This window comes from Spermophilus citellus, assembly GCF_964194105.1.
Source record: "Spermophilus citellus genome assembly, chromosome: 3".
Taxonomy (NCBI): Eukaryota; Metazoa; Chordata; class Mammalia; order Rodentia; family Sciuridae; genus Spermophilus; species Spermophilus citellus.
This window is the reverse complement of record NC_138184.1, coordinates 201,212,021-201,233,137: the sequence shown is the minus strand read 5'-3', so window position 1 is coordinate 201,233,137 and position 21,117 is coordinate 201,212,021. Positions and strand designations below refer to the sequence as shown.

Here is a 21,117-nt window from a genome sequence, read left to right as displayed (position 1 = left end):
GTGGAATAATACCCCATTTTATAGTAGTCTATTACAGTTATAGTATATTGCTTTAAACTAGTTTTTCCCAAAAATCATTAGTTTCTAGTTCCACCAAGATCTGTTTCTAATTTACCTGACTCCAGATAACTTTCTGGGGTCCTCTAGAGTGTCTTGTCACTTATATGACCTTTAAGTTACTGCATAGTTCCTCCATTCCCCCCAGGACTGGGGTCTCCTCCCCATCAGATAATTTCTCACGTAGTCATTCACTCCTAGCTGTTATTTTTGGTATTCACCCAGAGGTGTGCATGAATTACTTTGCTGGCACTGTTTCTGTTGCCAGAGGGGAAGTTCCTGGGTGTAGTTATTGATGTTCTTTTCAGAGTCAATAAATGACAAATAAAGAAATGATGGAAGATGATTTGTGGCAGTTATGCCTGCAGGCAGCTGCAGTCCACAACAAATAGTCCATTTCATTATTTCAAAAGACTGTGGGCTCAGTTTCACCATCATGAAGAGGGGACAGAGACTTCTTTCTTAGTGACAACTTTGAGCTTAACTGGATCAGTGGTTTCCTGACTTTAGCCTCAACAGAAGTTTTTTGCCATCTCTGAGAGACCAGTCCTCTTGGTCTGGTATTTGATGCTGTCTGTGCTGTGGACCTTCCTTAGGCTTTTTAATCCTGGTCCTATTTTTACTGCCAGATCATCCTGGCTCTCATATTACCATGGCCACTGGGAAATCATGAAGATAACCAGATGGGTTGAGAACTGACCTGAACATGCCTTTCATCCCTAGATGTAGATTCCATGGGGACATACCATGAGAGGGAGAAATGTATACAACAGACAGTTCATTCTAAAGCTCTGCATCTAGTCCACTGGCTCAAGGTCATGGTCCCAGAAGATATTTGTGTGTTTGCCTGTTTTATTTCTCCAAATTATTTTCAGATGGGCAAATGTCCTATACATTTTCAAATGTACAGAAGCTATGATTTCCTGTTTTAATATTTTTCTTCTGAGACTTTCAATAAATTCTGAGGATAAATGCTAGGTAAGCTCTTCCATAGCACCACCAAATGAAGATTCATACTTACTCTGGATGATCTTGCTGTTGGGCAGGGATGTGCTGAATAACTTCGTAAATTGTACTATGCAAATCTTGCCCTGATACACCATTGGAGGCTGGAATAGACCTACTTGGCATCTAGAAAATATGGCATATAAAAAAATTAGCCAAGACTAGTCAATAGTATTTCTTTCCACTATGCTATAGAGTTGAAAACAACTGGCGGTTGTGATGATTAGAGAATTAGAACCTAGAATGTTTCTTTCCTCCTTGTTACAATTTCCAGGACTTACCCTATGGTGGTTTGTGCAGCAACAAAGCTATGAGGTCATAAAAGGAATATAGCTTGACAAAACTATGACTTTTTTCCCTTCATTGAAGAAGAAGGCTGTCAATACTATACAGAAAACATAATAGGAAGGAAAAATGGCAAAGAGGATATAACAGAACAGCTTAGAACCAGTGAACATATTATCTCTTATATGACATCTTCTCAGTTAACCTTTGACACTATTTGCCAATTCCATGTGAAAAGTAGCTTAAAAGAATAATATATAGCCAAAATCCCTATTCATGTTGCAAGAGACAATACCAAGAAATATGGAGTACATTAAGGGAGATATTTTGGTTTGGATGTAGTAATGGGCTCTAAAAACTAAAGGCTTGAGTGAATGAGAAAAGAATAGTAGGAATTTAGTAAAAACCATCCTGTATATTAATACTGCTGCTGACTTTTAGTCCTTATTTACATAGCTCCACCTAGAGGACACTGCCCTGGCCAAGTCTGAGGAGTTCCCTACCTCATCCCAACTTGATTTGCTGGGTTATATTAGAACATTTTTGCTTCATGCTTTTCTGGAGACTGCCTGTTTTCCTTTTACTTACTCAAGCTTTATTATATGTGAATTGTCCTATCATTTGGGGTTGAGGAGTTTTGATTTATGATTTGTACTTGAGAAAGAGTCTTGATTTTCTTTGGCATCGTAATGGGCAGGGGCTATGATAAAAGTGATGATCAATAACTTAACTGAATATTAAAACTATTGAATACACACATTAGTTCATATCATTCAATTATTTTCTGCCCATCTCCTGAAAGAGATGCTAAGTGGACAGTGAAATGTACAACAGATAGAGAAGTAATTTCATTTGTGCATGCACCACAATAAACCAAGAGATGATTTCTTTAAAACTAAACAAACCCCTATCAATTCAATTTTGCGATCTTAGTTTTGTGGGCCCTTGTTTTGTTGGTAAGGTCATTGCATTGGCTGCTAATCTTCCCATATATCTGCCATCCTGGCTACTTCTCCCTCAGATCCTCCTCCTCCCATCCTGGTCTCCATTCTCCTCCTATGGTTGTTGGTTTTGATTTCTCACTTCTTCCCCATAGCACCTGGAATGCCCAACTAAAGAACTTCAGACATTTCATCAGGAGTTTTCAGCTTTGAAAATGGCCATAGCTCCAAATCAAGTTATTCTGTTTATGACACAAATAAGAGAGCTTCTGAGTTGCATTTAAATTTCTCTGCTTCAAATTCTTGAGGATTGTAGCATTTTGAGTCAATAGAGGGCCTCCCAATTTGTATCCCAAACTTTTTAGTCCTTCATATTTACATAGCTCCAATAATTTTTCATAAGAATAAATTTAAGGTGTTTTTTTACACAAATCTCACTCATTTCCAATGAATTCCTAGGAATAAAATTGTGCATTATTTCAAATAAACTTCTAGCCTCAAAGATTCAACTACAAGTCCTCTTGGTTCTTCAGTTTCCTGCTCTACCAATTGAAGGCACACCTTAAAGTGGTGCTGTCCCTGTGAGAAGCTATTTTAAATAACTGATCCATCAAATATTTATTTTTGTCCTTTTGGTTGTGAAAGTGAAGGGCGAGCCAATCCTGCCTGGGATTGAATGGGACAATGCAAAGCCTTTCCGGGGGAGAGTTCTTTTCATCTCATGACAATGTGGGCACTGGTGTTAATGACTTACCCTTAGGGAGTAAAATGAAATCCAATCAACTCCTCTCCATCACTCACATGGCATTTCTGAAATAAAGTCTGTGGCCAGGAAACTTACTGGATGAACCTTACACATGGACAGAATGCTCTGGACAAGAAAAGTGACCATTTTCTGACAGCAACTAGTTCTTAAAAAACAAATGGAAGTGAGAATTCCCAGAAGCAAGACATCCATTTATGACCCCTTCCATAAATGGACTATCATAGGGGAATAAGGAAGAAGAGGGAAAACTGGTCTTATACCAATCTAGAAAAATGTTCATGTGATTAGCTCAGAGTCACATCTGTACGTCTGTTAAACAAAACTGAGTGTTTTAAAAGATCTTTTCTTTTTTCAGACTGAAAAAAAATGGCTTTGACTGTACAAAAACTTCCTGCTCCCTTTATTAATGAATGCATCTTTAGGATAAGAATAAAAATGTATACCTGCACACTCTGGTCTATATTACATGACAACTTTCTTATGAAGAGCATGAGGTACCTTCAAGGATAAGATCAATCAACATTAAAGTGCCCTCAAGTGTTATGAAGAGGAAATGAAGGGAAACTGAGGAACAGAGAGAGTTCAGTGAAGTGATGGGCTGGACTGCAGTCACTGGAGTAATGCTGAAGTACTTAAACCTGGGACTCTGGATCCTCTATTTATCAGTTCTCTTGTCTTTCAATTTAGTTATTCCTTCTTTGTTAAGCTACCCAGGTAAAGAATACTTATTACTTAGTGTTGCTTCCTTGTTTGTATTAGCTTATAAAAACCAAGAAAAAAAAAACCCGCCTTAGCTAACTCCCCAGATACAGCCACATCATTCATTACAGAGTAAGTCAACACTGCTTAATGCAGCAGGGGGAAATGCAGCCATTGGACTACACTGCCCAAGTTCTTAAACAAATGCTGCTTACACCTCTGGTGAAGCAGAATTCTACTTCTTGGTTAATCAGGCACTAGGAAAACCAACCCTGGGAACACCAGAGGCATCTGGAAAAGCAACAAATTCATATATTCCAAAGTCATCCAGAGCATCTTCATGGCCTGAAATAGAAAACAATACTACTTACAAATCCAAAGCTTTGACTTGCAATTGTTGTTTTTTAAAACTATAGTAAAACATTATTGTCAAATTAAATGGTATAGGTACAAAACCAATTTAACATTTCCTAATGCCCTGTGGTCATACTGCCTTTGAGCACTGTTGGAAATCAGCCCTTCTGAATTGAAACTGAACTGGAACTGGAATTATTCTTAAAGTCTGAGGTGGAAACAATGTATTGCATATTCACATACACACATGAGAACAGGCTTATCCTTCGTAGCCCTCAATATTCAGACTTGTGGACACCAAGGTTTTAGCATTTGATGCACCCATGATAGCTACTGCACCCTGCTCTATCTAACAGAGATCACCATAATGGAAAAGAGTAACTATAGCTTCTCAGATATATAAAATATCATACAATACAACATGTCACAAATATCATCTGTAAGGTGATGGAATTGGGGTGGTAGGAAGAAGCCAAATGATCTCAGGGCCCTGTCCTGTTCTGCAGGCAATCATTTGTAAGTAGGCAAGGGCTAGCTAAGAGGAATAAGTTACACATTTATTAAGCATCTGGGTATTAGGTTCTTCACCTACGTAATTTTAATTCTCATAGCAACACTAGGAAGAAGTTTTTATCTCTATTGTATAGATGAGGAAGTTGAGGTCAAGAAAAATGATTTTCCCAAGGGGAATGTGGCATAGAAGGGATTGAACAAGCTCTTGGTGATGCCGAGGCCTGAGCAAAATCTCCATTGTTAACTTGCAACAACTCAGTGCAGAGTCAACAGCGAAGGTAATGAGGGTCAAGTGGGGACAAAGCAGCAGCACTGGCCCTGCCAAACCTCCAGTTCCTCTTCTGTGTGGGATGGAGTGGCTGGCATCCCAGCGTCCCTAGGAATTAACAAATCAAGACAGCCCTTTGGCATTTTCAAAATAATAATAATGAATAAATGAACAAGGAAGGATTCAGCAGAACTCAGTAACTACGGAAAGTGATTTAATCTCTGATCCTTAGTTTTCTTGCCTGAAAAACAGAGTTGAGAGTGACTTCCAGGCTTCTTTTACACATTTTTGTGGCTTACATAAAATGAATACAGGGACAGAATTTGTAAAGTGAAAGCGCTAGTCAATTATTATTATGAATGTTATATTATTATAGATATCATACTAATATCAGCTTATTTTACTTCTATTACATTGATAGTAATATCACTAATTCAAATAAAAACATTAATTAATGTTGATAATACCACTTTTTAGACTCCCCATTACCTGAAAATGTTTGCGCTCTCCTGTATTCTGTCTCTGGCCTGAAAAGACAAATATTCTATCAGGGATAATAATTGAGAAAAAAACATTCAAAAATTATTTCTGTAGAAACATGCATTACCTGCCTTCTAGCTTCTGTTTTATAGCTAAAACCCAAAGAGAAAAAATATAGTAAGATGTATATAAAAGTATGTATATATAATTTAATTTTTTTCTAATCTTTACCTACCTTTGTAGGGTTGATATTTTTTCCATAGGAAGAGAAGACACATGGATATAATCAAAAATAATGATATTCCAGTTATACTTGCTAAAGGGGACAATGATTTGCCTTTTTGTGCAAGTTTCTCTAGTCCTAAATAAAAAATAAATGTATTTTAGTAATAAATTACTATGTGATTTTACATGTTGATTATCATTCAATATGTTAAATAAGATGCTATTACAAAACTAGAGAGACACCAAATGAAAGGAGCAAACTTATTTTAGAACACATACACACCCATCCACATAAAATTCCCCAGCGATATCTGTGATGGGAAACTTGTGTGGTAAACTGCCTGGGATAATACTGGCACATTGTACTTAATGAGCAAATAGCTCATGTCATACTTCTCAATTGTATTTGCCACTGTAACTTAAATCTATGTCAGCTCATTGTCTCTGCATCCCCAGATACTGAATATTCTCACTCTCCGTCCCTTCCTCGCCACTTCCTTCCATCTCACCTTTTTAAATGTGAATTTTGTAAGGGGATGGTGGTATATAATTAAATGTAGAGAGGTATTGGCCAAAAATTAGTAAAGTGTATTTGATCTAATCAAGAGAGGTCAATCCTAAAACTCAAATGAATATGATTTTCAATAAATCGTTTAAAGTCTCACCTTGTGACTAAAATTCATTTTGTTTTGTAAGTTTATTCCCTTTGTTAATATGACTGTAGTATATGGTGCTAATAGCTAACATCTGCTGAATACTTGCAATATGTCAGGTTGTGTTTTAAGAATGCAGGACACATTAACTCACAGACTCCTCCCAATGATCTTATCAGGGAGGTGTTATTTCATCATCTCCTCTTACAGATGAAGAGGCAAGGCTTTCCCCAGGTCACTCAGGTTATAAGTGGTAGATGTGACCCCAGGCTCTTAACCCTTGATGCCACCTCTCTCTAATGTTATTTTAACACAATTTATTAACCACAGCTATGTTAATACCAGCTCCAGATTATAATTTGTTTAGTTATATTTAACCTGTATAGTAGGAAATAGTTGTGTCCTCCACAAAAATGTGGAAAACAGATGTCATCCATATTACCACGTGATTTAGATATTGACATGGAAATGAATCATGGTGGGTGCTTGTATCTGTCCAGATTCAAGTAGAAATGAAAGTCATCTGGTGCCAATTCCATTCTGGGTGTGGTGAAGAACATGTGGCCATTCAGCTCTGCACTAAATATGAGTCTACATGCTGTCATACTGGATTGTAAATCTTTGTTGAGGTCTTTAGCAGCCAAGATCAGCAGGAAGCACTGATCTTCCCTCAGTATGGACCTATCTACACTTTCTTGTCTTTTCCACTTAGAATAGTTTCAAAATGTAGTGTAGATGACACATTCCAAACTGCTGAACAAGTCATGGAAATCCAGTTATCCCTTCTAACTTCCCCAAGCAACACTGTTCCCATATTTGACTTCCCCCTTGAGTACACAAGAGATAAACAAAATTGTTTTTTATTATCAAAAATCTTCATTTCTAGTGAGAAATTTATAAATTTCTAATATGTATTCAGAAAATTTCACTCTTAAAATGCTCTTCTATAGTATAACAGTTGCATGATATTGCCTTTAAATAGATTTTAAGTTAAATTCTTTTTTTAAAGCCGGATAGCAGAAATACACGTAAAGTGGTTTAAAATGAACTAGAATGGCATTTTATTGGTTCTAGACCTAGATTAGACATCATAAAATGTAAGAGAACAATAGTTGATCTCCTCTTTGTTAATAAATTGTGCAAGACATAATACTCTCCAACTGTTGGAAAGTTGGCCTTCCAGTTGGAATTATTTTAGCACTTTGGTGATTTCTTTGTGAGGTCTTAGTGTGTGTCTCTCTCTCTCCCTCTCTCTCAATATTGTATGCCTGCTTCATAGATTTGTTCTCTCTAAAGAGCTTAAAGAACTCTGGAATTTTAGGTGAGCCATTTGATTATCAGGGGTTTTGATTTTCACATTGATAAAAGGAAAAGGTGAGAATGATTGCCTTTAAGTTGTCTTCTTGATCTGATACTTTATGATTTGGAATAGTCAGAGAGGTTTACAAGTTTATTATGTAAATAGGACACTTTATCTGGTGGCATACTAGTAACTCAGTCTCAAAAAATTGCACATTTATACCTACATTATTTATAAATTTTATTTATATAAAGAATGAGTAGCACATAATTTACAAATAACAATAAAATATGCAATATTCTTTATTGTTAATTCCATATAGCTAGTAATTTCTCACAGAAGTGCTTTTGTTGCTTTTTGCTGAACTCTTATTTAAATCTATGGTCAACCTGTGAGTGAAATTCAATGAGTTTTAAAATCCAGTTTGACAATATTTGTATTTCAGTTGGAATATTTAGTTCATTAATACTTAATGTAATTACTAATATATTTTGGCTTAGATCTACAATCTAACTATTCTCTATTTCCTGCATTTTTGTTTCTTTTTCTAAATTTTCTTAATCAGCATTTTATTTTATTTCTCTTTGCTTGTTAGTTACACATTTTTATTTGTTTCTTAGACTTTAGAGACTTAGAAGTCTTAATCAAAATTACACTTTTACCTTTCCTGCTTTTTCCTGTTTCCACAATGCAAGAAAAATTCTATCTAAAAGATGGATCTTTAAAAGTCCAGTATTCAAATTTTAATCTAGTATGCCTGACTATAATTCTATGCTCTTCTCACCATTTCTGACTGACCACTATACTGAAACCCAAATACTTTCAGTTTTACCAATCGGAGGTACAGCAAATAAATCAAATTTGTTTTCTGTTTTATGCTGTATAAATTGGTGGAACTCTCACATCTCCCTGACAACTCTCTTCTTCAGAGTCAACATCTCTAGATCATTTTGGTGTTTTTTATAGGAGTGTTTTCTAGATTCTTCATCATCCTAGAAGTATACTTTTGGATGTTAAAGAAAAGCGCATCGATTTCACTCCTAGGATGTAAATCTACAAGAATTCATACTCCACTGTGGTTCCCAATAAGATAAAGGCAAATAGAATCCTCTCTGAAATACTGAAAGTAAAAGAAAAAGAAAAAGAAACAAAAGGGCTGGGAATGTAGCTCAGTGGTACAGCCTAGCAGGTGTGAGATCCCCAGCACTAAAAAAATAAGAAAAAAAGAAAGAAAAGAAAGAAAGAAAAAAGTAAAGCAAACAGAAAAATAATCAATTAAAAAATGCCAAATAATAGAGTCACTTTTATCACTTTTAGCAAAGGAATTCTCTAGTTCTTTATTTTAGATCTGATATTAAAATTAAAATTAGTTAAAGGAATTTTCAGATAATGTAAAATTAAACATATGTATTATGTGTATATAAAACCAGATGTGTATTGCTTCCCATTTACTTATAGTTGTATTATATCAATAATAATGAAAATGATAAAAACTTACATCACCAGTTATAGGTACAAAGAAATAATGTCAGAGAAAATAAAATATTTGCCATAGTAAGTTCTAGAATAGACTCTGAAGCTTTTTGTTTTTTTTTTCCTGACTAGGAATTCAATTTTTTTCTCATTAATCTGTGCTCAGAATTAGCAAATAGGTTCCTATTAATCAGCTTTTCCTCTAGCCTTTTCTAATTCCAAACTTCAGGTGCTTCAACTCTTTCACTTTGTGATAACCTATCTTTACCTAAATTCAATAACCTATGACTCTTCAAACAAGAATGAATAGCAGTTAAATCTCTTCAAGCTTCTATGATGTGCTTTACCATGAGTAAAATTGCAGAAAAAAACATTTTATTATAACCTCAATTTTTTTTCTTAAACTTAAAAATAGCTGGATAAGGCAGTACATGCCTATAATCCCACCTACTCAGAGGCTGAGGCAAGGAGCATCGCAAGTTCAAGATTGACCTAGGCAATTTTGTGAGACCCTGTCTGGGGATGTAGCTTGTGGTGGAGCACCCATGGGTTCAATCCCCTTACCACAAAAAACAAAACCAAAAATTGCCAACAACAACAACAACAACAACAAAACCCCCGAAGATATGCTAATTCTTATTTCAGAGTACTTCTCATTCTAATGGTGAAGTTTCAATCTGGCTTGTCAGTCAGCCCTCTGTGGGACACTTCTATAATTCTGGAGTCCATTATAAAGTTTAACATATGATGATGACTGGATGTTTTATGCTAAGATACATTTCCCCTAGTCTCCTTTGTTTGTTAACTTTTTGTCTCTTTTGATATGTATTTGCTGAAATGATCTAATTTGCACATTCTCTCCTATACAGGATTACATTCTTCCCATCCCCCATTTCTTCCTATTTTTTTTAGACTCCTTCCTTATTGCCCTCTTGCCTCTTTCCCTTGGCTTCTGTTTACTCTACATGAGAGAACCACGTGGTGGTGGCCAGCAACTGTCAGACCCAAGCCTTGGCTGTGTCAAAGGCCAGGCATCCTCCTTGGGGATCATAAGAATAAGGGTGGTCCTTTTCTCAGAACAAAATCTCTTTCTTAGCTCCCTTCTCTTCTGGAGTATCCTGGTTCTCTGTTAACATTGCTTGTATATTCCAGAATGCAAATCAAAGGACACAGCTATTGTGGTTTCAGCCCTAGATAGTGTGGTTTGGATACACAAACTTTCGCAACTTAAACTTGAAAACAAGACAGTAGGGAAATTCTGACCACATTGCCCCAGAGAATGTATGTGAATCCCCATGCAGTTCTGGACACTTGTAGGACTTACCCTTTTTCTCCTTTTATAAAGTTTACACTTTTCCTTAGCCCACAGCATGCTATCCTTCCCATTATTTAAACATCATTGACTCGTTTACTGAAGCCTGAGTGCAAATGCTATTTGCCCCCTCCTTAAGCAAACAAATAAAATGGAATAACATGTTAAATGCAAATATGGGCAAGAGGTGTGGTATCCATGGTATCGAAACCCTGCTGTTTGAGAGACTGCACCCAAAACAGGAGAGCCATATGCTACCACTCACTGTGTCTATTTCTAGGTCAGAATGGAGTCTTTAGATCTCTCCTATCCAATCTGTTCCCTGATTATGGCAGCTGATTCATATCCCTATGGAGTTAAGATGCCATATTGAGGGGTATGCTATTTCCACACTCCACCACGGACCCACCTGAAAAAATACACTTATTCTGTGGTGGGCGCCCAGAGGGACGTCATACAAGGTCTCAGGGTCTGGATGTCAGGGTTGTAGTTCTATGTCAATTGTTATCTACAGAAGCCCAAAGTGGAGACCAAACTGGAGACCTTGACTTGAGAAATTTATAGATAGATACTAAATATTTTCTTGGGTTCTTTTCCTATTCTCTTTTATCAAAAGATGTGGAATACAAGCAATTGTAAAAGTCATCGCTTTCTTAGTATTACATACAAATTCAAAATATTTCTATTATGATTAAATCTCAAATTATGGCCACGTTGTCTTAAGGAACTTATATTATTTATATACTTGAATGCCTTCATTAATTGTGAATCTTCAAATTCTGATTAGATAATTACATTTCCATAAGCACTTTCACTTTATATTTTATGTCATAGTGATTTAGGCTCAGTTAAAATTCTGAAGTAGAGACATCTGCATTTAAGGAAGTCCTAAATTAGGCAATAAAAGAATTACTTTCTCAAAATACAGATGCTAATTTATTATCTTATAGCAATTCTTTCTTTGAAACTTCTAGATATTGTTTTTAGTTATAGACATTTCATAATTTCTCATTAACATGACATTATACACTTGTCATGGATGAACCAAAGTATCTCTATATATAAAGTATTAAATTGGCTAAGATGATGAGATATATACTCTATATGTATTTTATATATATATATATATATATATATATATATATATATATATATATGAAAAACATTAGCCCCATCAATCAAGGTATGTAGTTTATATAGTGGTTAAACAGACTTTGAATTCAGATAGTATTTTATCACTCATTAGCTGTGTGACCTAGCCCATTGCCTTTAGTTTCTTTGGGATATCTATACCGAGATGCAGAAAGGTCAATTAATAATAACTCAAATTAGATGTGAATCATAGCCCATAGAGGTAGAATTCACCATCTGGTTTAGTTTTATACAGGCAGAAAAACATAGAGCTAATTGCCACATTCTCTAGACTCCTTCCCCCCAACAAAAAATCCACAATAAATCTTTTGATTATTTTCTGACCATGTTATTTTCTCTTTGTATCTGTGACCTTGGAGTCATCTTTGAGTCTGTTTTCCTTTGCCCTCATATCTTATTGCTGAGACTTTTTGGCTAGACATGCTTTTTGCCTCATTAGAAACAAAGAATTTCATCTAATTTCCTACAACTTGACTCTGGCTGCACCACATGCCAACTTGGTTCTGGAAACATCTCAAAGACAGGTGCCCTATCCTTCTAAATGATGTCAAATTCCCCTCAGATATTAATAAAGCTTGTTCATCAGTGTGGATGGTCAGTAGTGCCAAACTGACAGTCATTTATAACTATAGGTAGTGTACACTTAATCTGATTGCAGATAATAAATTAGCATCTGTATTTTGAAAATTAATTATTTTATTGCCTAAGATTCATTCATTTGGAAACTTAGAAAACATTAAATACTTAATAAAGCACATCAAAACTATTCATTTTCCTCTAATTTTGCTGTTGTTTGAGTTAAAGTTCTGTGGACATTTGGGGGTTGGAAAATAGCTCTGAAAACCACAAAGAGGTCACTAATGTTGACAACCCTGAATCCCTCTGAAAAATAAGCACCTGTTCTTCTTATTTACTATAATAACAAATGGTTGGTCTTTGTACAGGTCAAACAGGTTTTTTAGATTTTTATAAAAGGCAATTATCTGACATTAAGACTGTAGCTGTCTTTGGGCCTTGGTAATAAGATCTTAATCAAATATTGGGGGCTCCTGATATTATAAAAATACCTTGGCTAAATATTAATGGAGAAAGTTTAGGGGATGGGAAAGTCTTAACTATAATATATTTCTACATAGTAAATCCATGTTTTCTTTTGCAGTAAGCATAAAGAACATGTCTAAAATGACACTCAGATTTCCACCAAACTAGTTTACATACTTAATTGTGGATTACTTTAAAGTCATGTTTTGGGTAGCTACCTGGGTATAAAGTTGGTTAAGTCTATACAAGATTAATAAAATAGAAAACAAAGGAGGTGGCTTAGCTGTTTATATGTTTGCCACCCATCTTAGTTTGTAAATGGGAATTCTTGATATCAGGAATTATTTTTTTCATGTGAATTTTTTTTTTCATTCTCAGTGCCTCCTACCCCATATTTGACCCATAGTAAGTGTTTAAGCAAGGAATAAATAAGTGCCTAATTTTAATAACCTTAAATGTATGTTTTATTGGGTCTATAAAAGAAATATAATTTGCTGCCTCAATGAAACATAATTCAGGTAAAATTTTACAGCTGCACTCTTCACTATGGTAGCTACTAGAAAGATGTGGCTAATTATGTCAAAATTTAAACTGATATAAAGATGGTATAAAATTAAAAATCCAGTTCTTCAGTTTTATAGTTATATTCCAATTGCTTAGAAACCAAATGAGGCTAGTGGCTACCATATTGAAAATTGTGGGTAGGAAACAGTGCCTTCATTGTAGAGAATTTTTTTTTATTGGATAGCATTCTATTATAGGGTATAATATTTTCTTCATATAAAATAATCTTATGACAGTGTAAAAATTCCAGTATACTTTTCAGGTGATTTTGCAAATATAATACTCTCCACATTCATCTAAAGGAATTCTAGGAGAACCCATCCACTATACATTTCTTCATCCACATGCAGGTTTGTGGTAGTCTTATAATTATTGAAGGAGCTTTAAGAACTTTTCTCTTTTTGAGCTGGTGTCTCCCTAGCTATAGTACTTGGATTGAATCAGACTTTTGGGGTTCAAGGAATCCTCTTTCCTCAGCTTTACAAATAGCTAGTACTATAGGTGTGTGCTACCACACTCAGCTTTTAAGAGGTTTTTTAATAAACTCAAAATTCTACAAAGGAGAAAACATCTTAAACAAGTGATATTTGAGCTCAAAGTTGAGCTTGCCAAATATTTAGATTCCCAGATCCTATCCACAAGACCCTGATCCAGTAGGTCTGAGGTGTCTTAATGAAATTAAATTTTTAGCAATCTCCCCAGGTGATTTTGATTTATATGGCCCAAGGGCCATATATTGAAAATTTTAGCATAAGAATTATGAGGTATTATGTTCTTACTGCATATATTCAAAAAAACATATAGAACTTCTCTTTATTATGGGTCCTATCATAGTCACCAGGGCCATAAAGATGAAAAAAGAGAGCATCAGTGGAAAAATATTAATGGGTGTTACTTTTTGTGAACCTGTTCTTTCACTAATCATACGCACCTTAACCTCTGCCTCCTGTTCAAACCTTCCCTTAGGTTTTCCCCAAGTGGAATCTTTTTTTTTCCAATATGCTAAGAGGAATATAGGAAGAAATTGATAATAGCAGAAATAGTAATAGAAGAGAGAAAAGAAAAAGGCAGATAAAAAGGAGAGAAGGAAGGGGTTTGGAAGGAAAGGAGGAGGGGGAGGGAAGGCAAGATGAGAAAAAAGAAACAAGAAAGAAGAAGGAAGGAAATAAGAGCATGGACCGGAGAGAGGTGAAAAAAAGGAGAATGGAAAGCATTTGGTCATAGAATTGGGGGTAGGGCCATAAGCAAGAGAAAAGAGACTGAGATAATATTTAGCTTTTCATCCTCGGTTGGTAAATCATAGGAATATTCATTTTGAAAGAGAATTTGGATAGTAATTTGGCAAGGGAAAAGGTGGTTTAGTTTGATATGTTGGACTTAGATGCTGCCTCTAGTATTTTCAAGCAGGAAGATCCAGAAGGCAGCTGGGTATACAGTTTTAGAGCTTTGAAGATAAAGGTTTGGGATGTGCCAGTGTTATACGAAACCATGAGAATGAGTGAAGTCACACAGGAAAATGAAATGGAAAGATGGAAATTTTAGTGGACATCCATATTTTGGGCAGTGATTTTTAAACTTTTATAGGTCCATAACATTTCTAAAAATAAATTTATTTGTAAAAAATACTTAATTATACAGACTTAAAAATTTTTGTAATTTTCAAGGAGTTGCATGTATCATTGAGAATGTCCCTAGATTTCACATATTTAAAGGATGAGAAGTGGAACCTATCATTAACAATACGAAGAACAGTCAAATAGAAAAATCAGAATTCTAACGTACAGTGATGTATTTATCTGACCTAATGTAACAATAGATATAAACCCTTTAAATTAGCAGCCTACTTCTCTTGTATTCATATTTGTAAAATTAGGAAATTAATTGTGCATGTTTAGAAGTAATTTATTGAATTTCCTTTTTCTTCATAGCCCTTTAAATTCTGCAGCAGAATTTCCCTTCATTTTGTTTTGGGTTTTCTTTCTTAGAGTCATAAAAATCAGTTAACATTGGAAAGACATGTTTTTTAAAGTATATAAACAATTCCACAAAGTTTATTTCTTCTACATAGATATTAGACAAGGGAAGGCAATGCATTTGTATTTTATGAGGGTACTTTCCTTTTAAGTTACACTTACCTGTGGAAGTGATGATGACTGTGAAACGAGTTTCATCTCGCCTTCCAGTTATGTTGTTGTAAGCACAGCATACATAGTCAGTTGTCTTCTGGGCTACTTTCTCAGATGCAACTTCCAAGTGAGGCCCATACTTAATGACATATGTTGTATTGTCAGTCCTCCGAATCCAGGAGTAGGTGTTGGGGGGATAAGAATCAGCAGAACAATCAAATAGAATGGCTTCTCCAAGATCCACAGTAAACACTTCCCCTACTTTTAGCCCTTTATCAGAATTAACTTGAAGTCCATAAGGTCCATCTGCATCAATACAAAAAAGAAATAGAGGGGTAACATAAATATTTGCAACATACTTTGGGGGCTTGGGAGAGCTTAGCAGTATTTTACTTTCTTTGCAAGTCTTCACATGAGACTTGGGCAAACAGGTCCTTGTTTAGATTCCCAATGAACCTATTTGTAATAGTGAAAACCTGAAGTTTAGCTTTACAGACACTATCATTATCATTGTGACATTAAGTTTTTCAGTATTGTATTGATAAAGACACATTCTTGTTGGAAAACTCAATATTTTTGAAATAGTAATTGTACTTGAAAATATTTTTACAGCTTACGATGTCCATTATTTTTTTCTTTGACAACCATACTTGAATATCATCTATTTTTCTTCTCAGTGTGAGGATAGGTCATGCAAATATTTACTGAAGGCATAGTTTCACAAGGAACAGAGATTTGTGCAAATAGATATAGAAGTGTTTCATATTTTCATAATATTAAAACAGTTAAAGAATTTTTAAAATTCCTACCCCTAAGCTAACCTTAAGATTCCACTTGGAAATATATACCTTTACTGTCATTAACAAATATTAATTGATCATCATTAAACTACTTAATCATGGATGCACCCTGGTGTTTTCCCACACAGTCCAAGGCTTTTATAGTATTTTGCCATTCCCATGGTATCAGGTCCCAGCAGATGAAGACACATGCTTTTTTTTTCAGAGAATAAAAAGAGAGATTAAAAATATTCCCCAGCTACAAAATTTTCTCATCTAGTCTTAAGCCCTGGCTTATATTGTAAAAACTTTCACATTTTAGACAGTATTGTACTAACTTTTCAGTGGATGGTAGCTGCTATTTTTTGGACGTTTGCTATGTGAAAGCACTTTAAAATCTTACATGTATAACCACATTTAATCTTTAAAGAAACCATATCTGATAGATGTTATTATTCCCATTATAATATTTAAAAATTATTTTTACATGATCACATAGTTTTTAAATAGCAGAACTGGGACTCTTAAAATATGTGCATTTAATCATTCATATTAATCCACTAAAAGGAAATAAAGTAGAAGAGATATAAATTTATCAGAATATTTTATTGTTGTCTACCTATACTATTACTTCTATAATAAATTATTGTTTAATTATATATTAACTGTAATTAGTGAAATATTCAATCAACAAATATTTACTTGAGTGATATGTGTAGGTAATATATTTAGTATATGAGAGACAGAAATAATTTTTAATCTTTTTTTTTGGTTCTGATTTTGTTTTGAAAAAGTCTTAACACTCATTTCAGAACATGTGCAATAATATAATGTGACTAGACCTTACTTAGTAGGGTCATCAGTTTTGTCAACCATTAGTTAAGTGTTCTTTAGAAATTAATGAAACTTTTTATCTCATCTTTTAATATAAAAAACTGGATTAACTTGTTGCCACCGTTCTTTCTACCTTTCCAACACCATGATTCATACTGTGCTAGAGCTATTTTAAATTTGACAAACCAATCTCAAGTTTGCAGATTTCCAGAGTGGCTCTTCATTATGTCGGTATTTTCTGACCGACCTACCTTTTGATAAACAATTTGCAAAGATACAATAGAATCTAATGATTCAAAACAAGGTTTATATTTAGCTAGGGAACATACCCTTAAACATTTTTCCTTTCTAATAACATAGAGAAAAAGTGAAAGAAACCTACAGATTTACATTAATATGTCAAGATGAGGTAATCATACTTTCAGAAAGCAAACCAAGAAACTAGTTTAATCACCCCTTGGTATTTGGGTTGATTGGCTCCAGAACACTTTGAGGGTACCCGAAACTGCAGATGCTCAAGTCCCTTACATAAAATGGTGTAGTATTTGCATATAACCTCCATACGTCTTCCTGAATATTTAAAAGCATTTCTAGATGACTGAAAACAACGTAAATGCTATGTAAGTAATTGTTATGACTTATTGTTTAGGGAATAAGACATGAAAAAGTATGTACACATACTGCATATAAGCAGTAATTTTCCAAATGTTTTCTATCTGAGGTTGGTTAAATCTGTTGATGCTGAATCTACAGATATGGAGTACTGACTGTATTTTGAAATTTAAAGCAATCAGGAACTTGAGGTAGAGGATTAAAATGAGGAGGAACATATGTTCCCTGTGAATGCATTAGCACCTTGTCACACTGTTTTCCTGTTTTAGTCTCTGATGAAATCTCAGGTGAAACCATTGTGATCAGGGATTTAGAACAATGTACTGTGAAGTGAAACCCTCTTATTCAGAACTGCACTAAATAGTAGTAGTTTAATGGAAATGAAAATTTGCTTTTACTCACTCAATCAAAGTTGCTATTGAGATGTTACTGTGTGCACGACCCTGTTCTAGGCACTGTGAGTGAATTGAGATGTTGAAGACATGGTTCTCGAGGCTGCATCTCCAGCTCTGTGCAGCAGCAGTGCCCCTTCTGGTTGTCAGCATTGATAGAACATTAGGAAAGCAAAGGCCTCCAACCAGTGTTCACACAGAAGGAAACAAATGGGAGGAATCCACAGTGACTGGGAAGAGCAAGACCCGAGTCTATGTAAATGAGAACAATGTAATCAAAAATGTATAGCCATTCAATTTAGGTCTCTCGTCTTCCCACTGGTTTTGGGAGTTTACAGAATGTGGCTATAAAAACAAATTGCCTCATAATTGAACACGCATAAAAATGAATATTACTTCTTTCAAAATGTGCTACCATTACTCAAAACTTTTTTGGAACCTCCTCATTTGAAATCACCTTAGGACCTTGCAACAGAATGAAGTGCTTTCACAAGCAGTAATTCTTTAATATTAGAGGGTGTGTCCCAAAGTCACTTCGAACCAGAGGTAGTAATAAGTAAATAATAACATTGAGCTAATTTAAAAAATCACTCTAGCTTAAAATAAAAATGCTTTCAAAGAAAGAAATCTTAGTTTATCTTCTCATCTTAGTTTATCTTCTCTTATTTTTATTCCAATTTTGCTACTTCCTCACTTGTTGGGTTTCATGACTGGCCTCATCTTTCCTTTTTGTCTTACTTATATGCTATATCTGGCTTTTCAGAGTTGGTCTCAAATCCCTCAAACTCCCTTCCACACCAACCTCTAAGCATCTCTTCCATTACTTGGAACCTAACACCTTGAAGCATTTAAATCCCTTGCTTCTTAAAATCCTTTAAAAATCCTAAAATTCAAAGAAGCTCAATGTGAAAAAAAAGTCATTTGTAATTTTATTGCTCAGAGAACCAATATCCACATTTCAGTGTATGATCAAGTCTTTCTTCACACACATACACACACACCCCTAACTATATCTTACCCCGAACATACTGCTTAAAATGCATTTTCATTTTCTTTATCAGTAGCACTTCAGGCTGAGTATCCCTCTACTTTGAGGCAGAGCCTAGCACATTATTCAAGTGAATGGATATCTAGTTGGAGATGTTTGGAATGATTCAACAAGGGTGACTTCTGATACTAAAGATGAAAGCAGAAGGATAATTCCATTTTGACTTTGGATTATGGTTCACTTTTTTGCTTTCAGCAGAAGCTTCCCAATGGAAATGAACCCATAGCCTCAGGAATGACTGTTTACTAAATGACTTGTAAAGTCACATGTCATCTGTTCTCTTTAACAATTTATGGCTGGGTGGGAACAGTACTGAAAATTCTGTCATGATGCTGCTTGCCACCCTGCTTGGGAGCAGATGGTAAGTATTTACCATGAATGACCCCTCTTTTTCCTTTAATTTTATCACTTGGAGTACCCCCCTGCAGCAATACCATATGTTGCACACAGAATATAGTGGTTAGTAGGTTATTAGCTGCAGCTAGAAGCATATACATCTTGTGAACTGCATGTAGATATTTGTCTGAATTATCAACTTGTCATTGTATTCCATCAAGGCCAATACCAAATTATGACATCATAACCTCATAAATATATGATCAATTTTGCTATATTTTGTTATATTTTTTCCTGACAAAATAAAAAAAAATGATTCCTGCTTTCATGAAAAAAAAAACTGTCATGGAAACAGTGCTTTTAGAAAACAGAATAGATGATTTTTGCTAAATTATGATGTGGACCTCTATGAAGAAATATTAGAATGTGACATTTACAAGATTATTGAAGAACGTTGCTAAAGGTCAGAAAAACAAAGGGCTGAAGCACTATAATGAAGAAACTGTCACCTTATAATAGGAATCTAACCTTTCCACAGTATCATCAAGTATCACTGGAATCTGAAAGGGTATGAACAAAAATAATGTATTCCATTTTAGTCAAGTTCAAGAAACTTAATATTGAGTTCTTAATCTGTGTCAAGTGTTGCCCTACAGATATAAAGGTAAATAATGTGAAATTATTACTTGGGTTTGGGGTGCTTATGAGTGGAGGAGAGTCAAGGAAAACATAATGCAGTGAAAACCAGGAAAGAGTTCTGACACAATCTCATTTCCTATTCTTTCCTACAACATTAAAAGGTAGTTCTTTGGGATTAATATTCAGTATATGATGTCTGGCTGGCATTTGTTCCTTTCGTATGTTAACATCAACCATTTAGACTAAATAATAAGAACAGCATAGGGATATGTCCACATAGTCCTAGATTTTGATTTGAGTAGTCTGTTCATATTTTCTTTTCACTATGTTTAAATAAATGAAATACCAAAGTCTGTGTTATTTGAAGTTGAGTTAAAGTTTTAATTCTTTCAGAATAATTGCCAAGAATATTCATATAAATAAACTGCACCAACTTTGAACTTTTTGCTCCAATTCAATGCTAGTCTCATAGAATAGGCACAGCGTGTAGTTTCATTGTGAATCTATTTAACAGCCTATATTTTAATGTAGATGGAATATTTTCACAATGTTATAAGAATGTAAGATTAAGTAAAACCATCATTAAAATACAGCTAAGAATTCAGCTATAAAAATAATGTCATAATCACAATATAAATTATGACTTGTTTCCATACATTTTAAGGTACTTTTACTTTGGCTTTATGCCTGGGTTCCTTCTGTCCCCATTGCCTGTAATCATTTCCTAAGACATTGCCACTTGCCCCCAATCATACCTATTGTTCTAAGTCCACTGAAATGTCACTTTCTGCAAGAAGCCTTCTCCCCAGTCAGAAGCAATATTTCCATCCTCTGAATTCCAATGGGTTGATATTATTGTGGTTATGATGGCTCTTATACAGTACAAGTCATCCAGAGTTCTAAGAACTTTTCATATAGTAACAGTTTCAATCCTCACAATAACTGTTCAGAAAGATCAAGGGATTTACTTAAGGTCACACAGGTAATGACTGAATGCACTTCCCACTTCAATCTGTCTGATTATTAAGCACCTAAGTGCAAAGCTTTAGTGCCTCTTTCAGTATTATGAGTATATATTTGATGAGTGACTATACATATATACATATATACATGCACAAACATATACTGATATGCACACATATAACATATGTGTATATATATGTGTGTATATATACATATGTGTGTATGTGTATGTGTGTATGTATGTGTCATAATTCTCATCTTATTATACAACCAGCTGAAACCTCCACCCTCATGCCACAG

General features: G+C 34.7%; 1 protein-coding gene across 1 annotated transcript in view; it reads right to left on the bottom strand.

Annotated features, from left to right (window-relative positions):
* Positions 1 to 1,074: 1,074 nt before the first annotated feature.
* The window catches only part of HEPACAM2 (HEPACAM family member 2), a gene marked incomplete at both ends in the record, with an annotated part of 32,207 nt that continues 12,164 nt past the window's right edge, over positions 1,075 to 21,117 (bottom strand). The window contains 6 exons of the mRNA XM_081288186.1: positions 1,075 to 1,188; positions 4,025 to 4,098; positions 5,378 to 5,415; positions 5,496 to 5,520; positions 5,604 to 5,729; positions 15,224 to 15,520. Of these exons, the coding sequence (XP_081144312.1) occupies positions 1,075 to 1,188; positions 4,025 to 4,098; positions 5,378 to 5,415; positions 5,496 to 5,520; positions 5,604 to 5,729; positions 15,224 to 15,520 (674 nt within the window). The remainder of the gene's footprint in view (positions 1,189 to 4,024; positions 4,099 to 5,377; positions 5,416 to 5,495; positions 5,521 to 5,603; positions 5,730 to 15,223; positions 15,521 to 21,117) is intronic.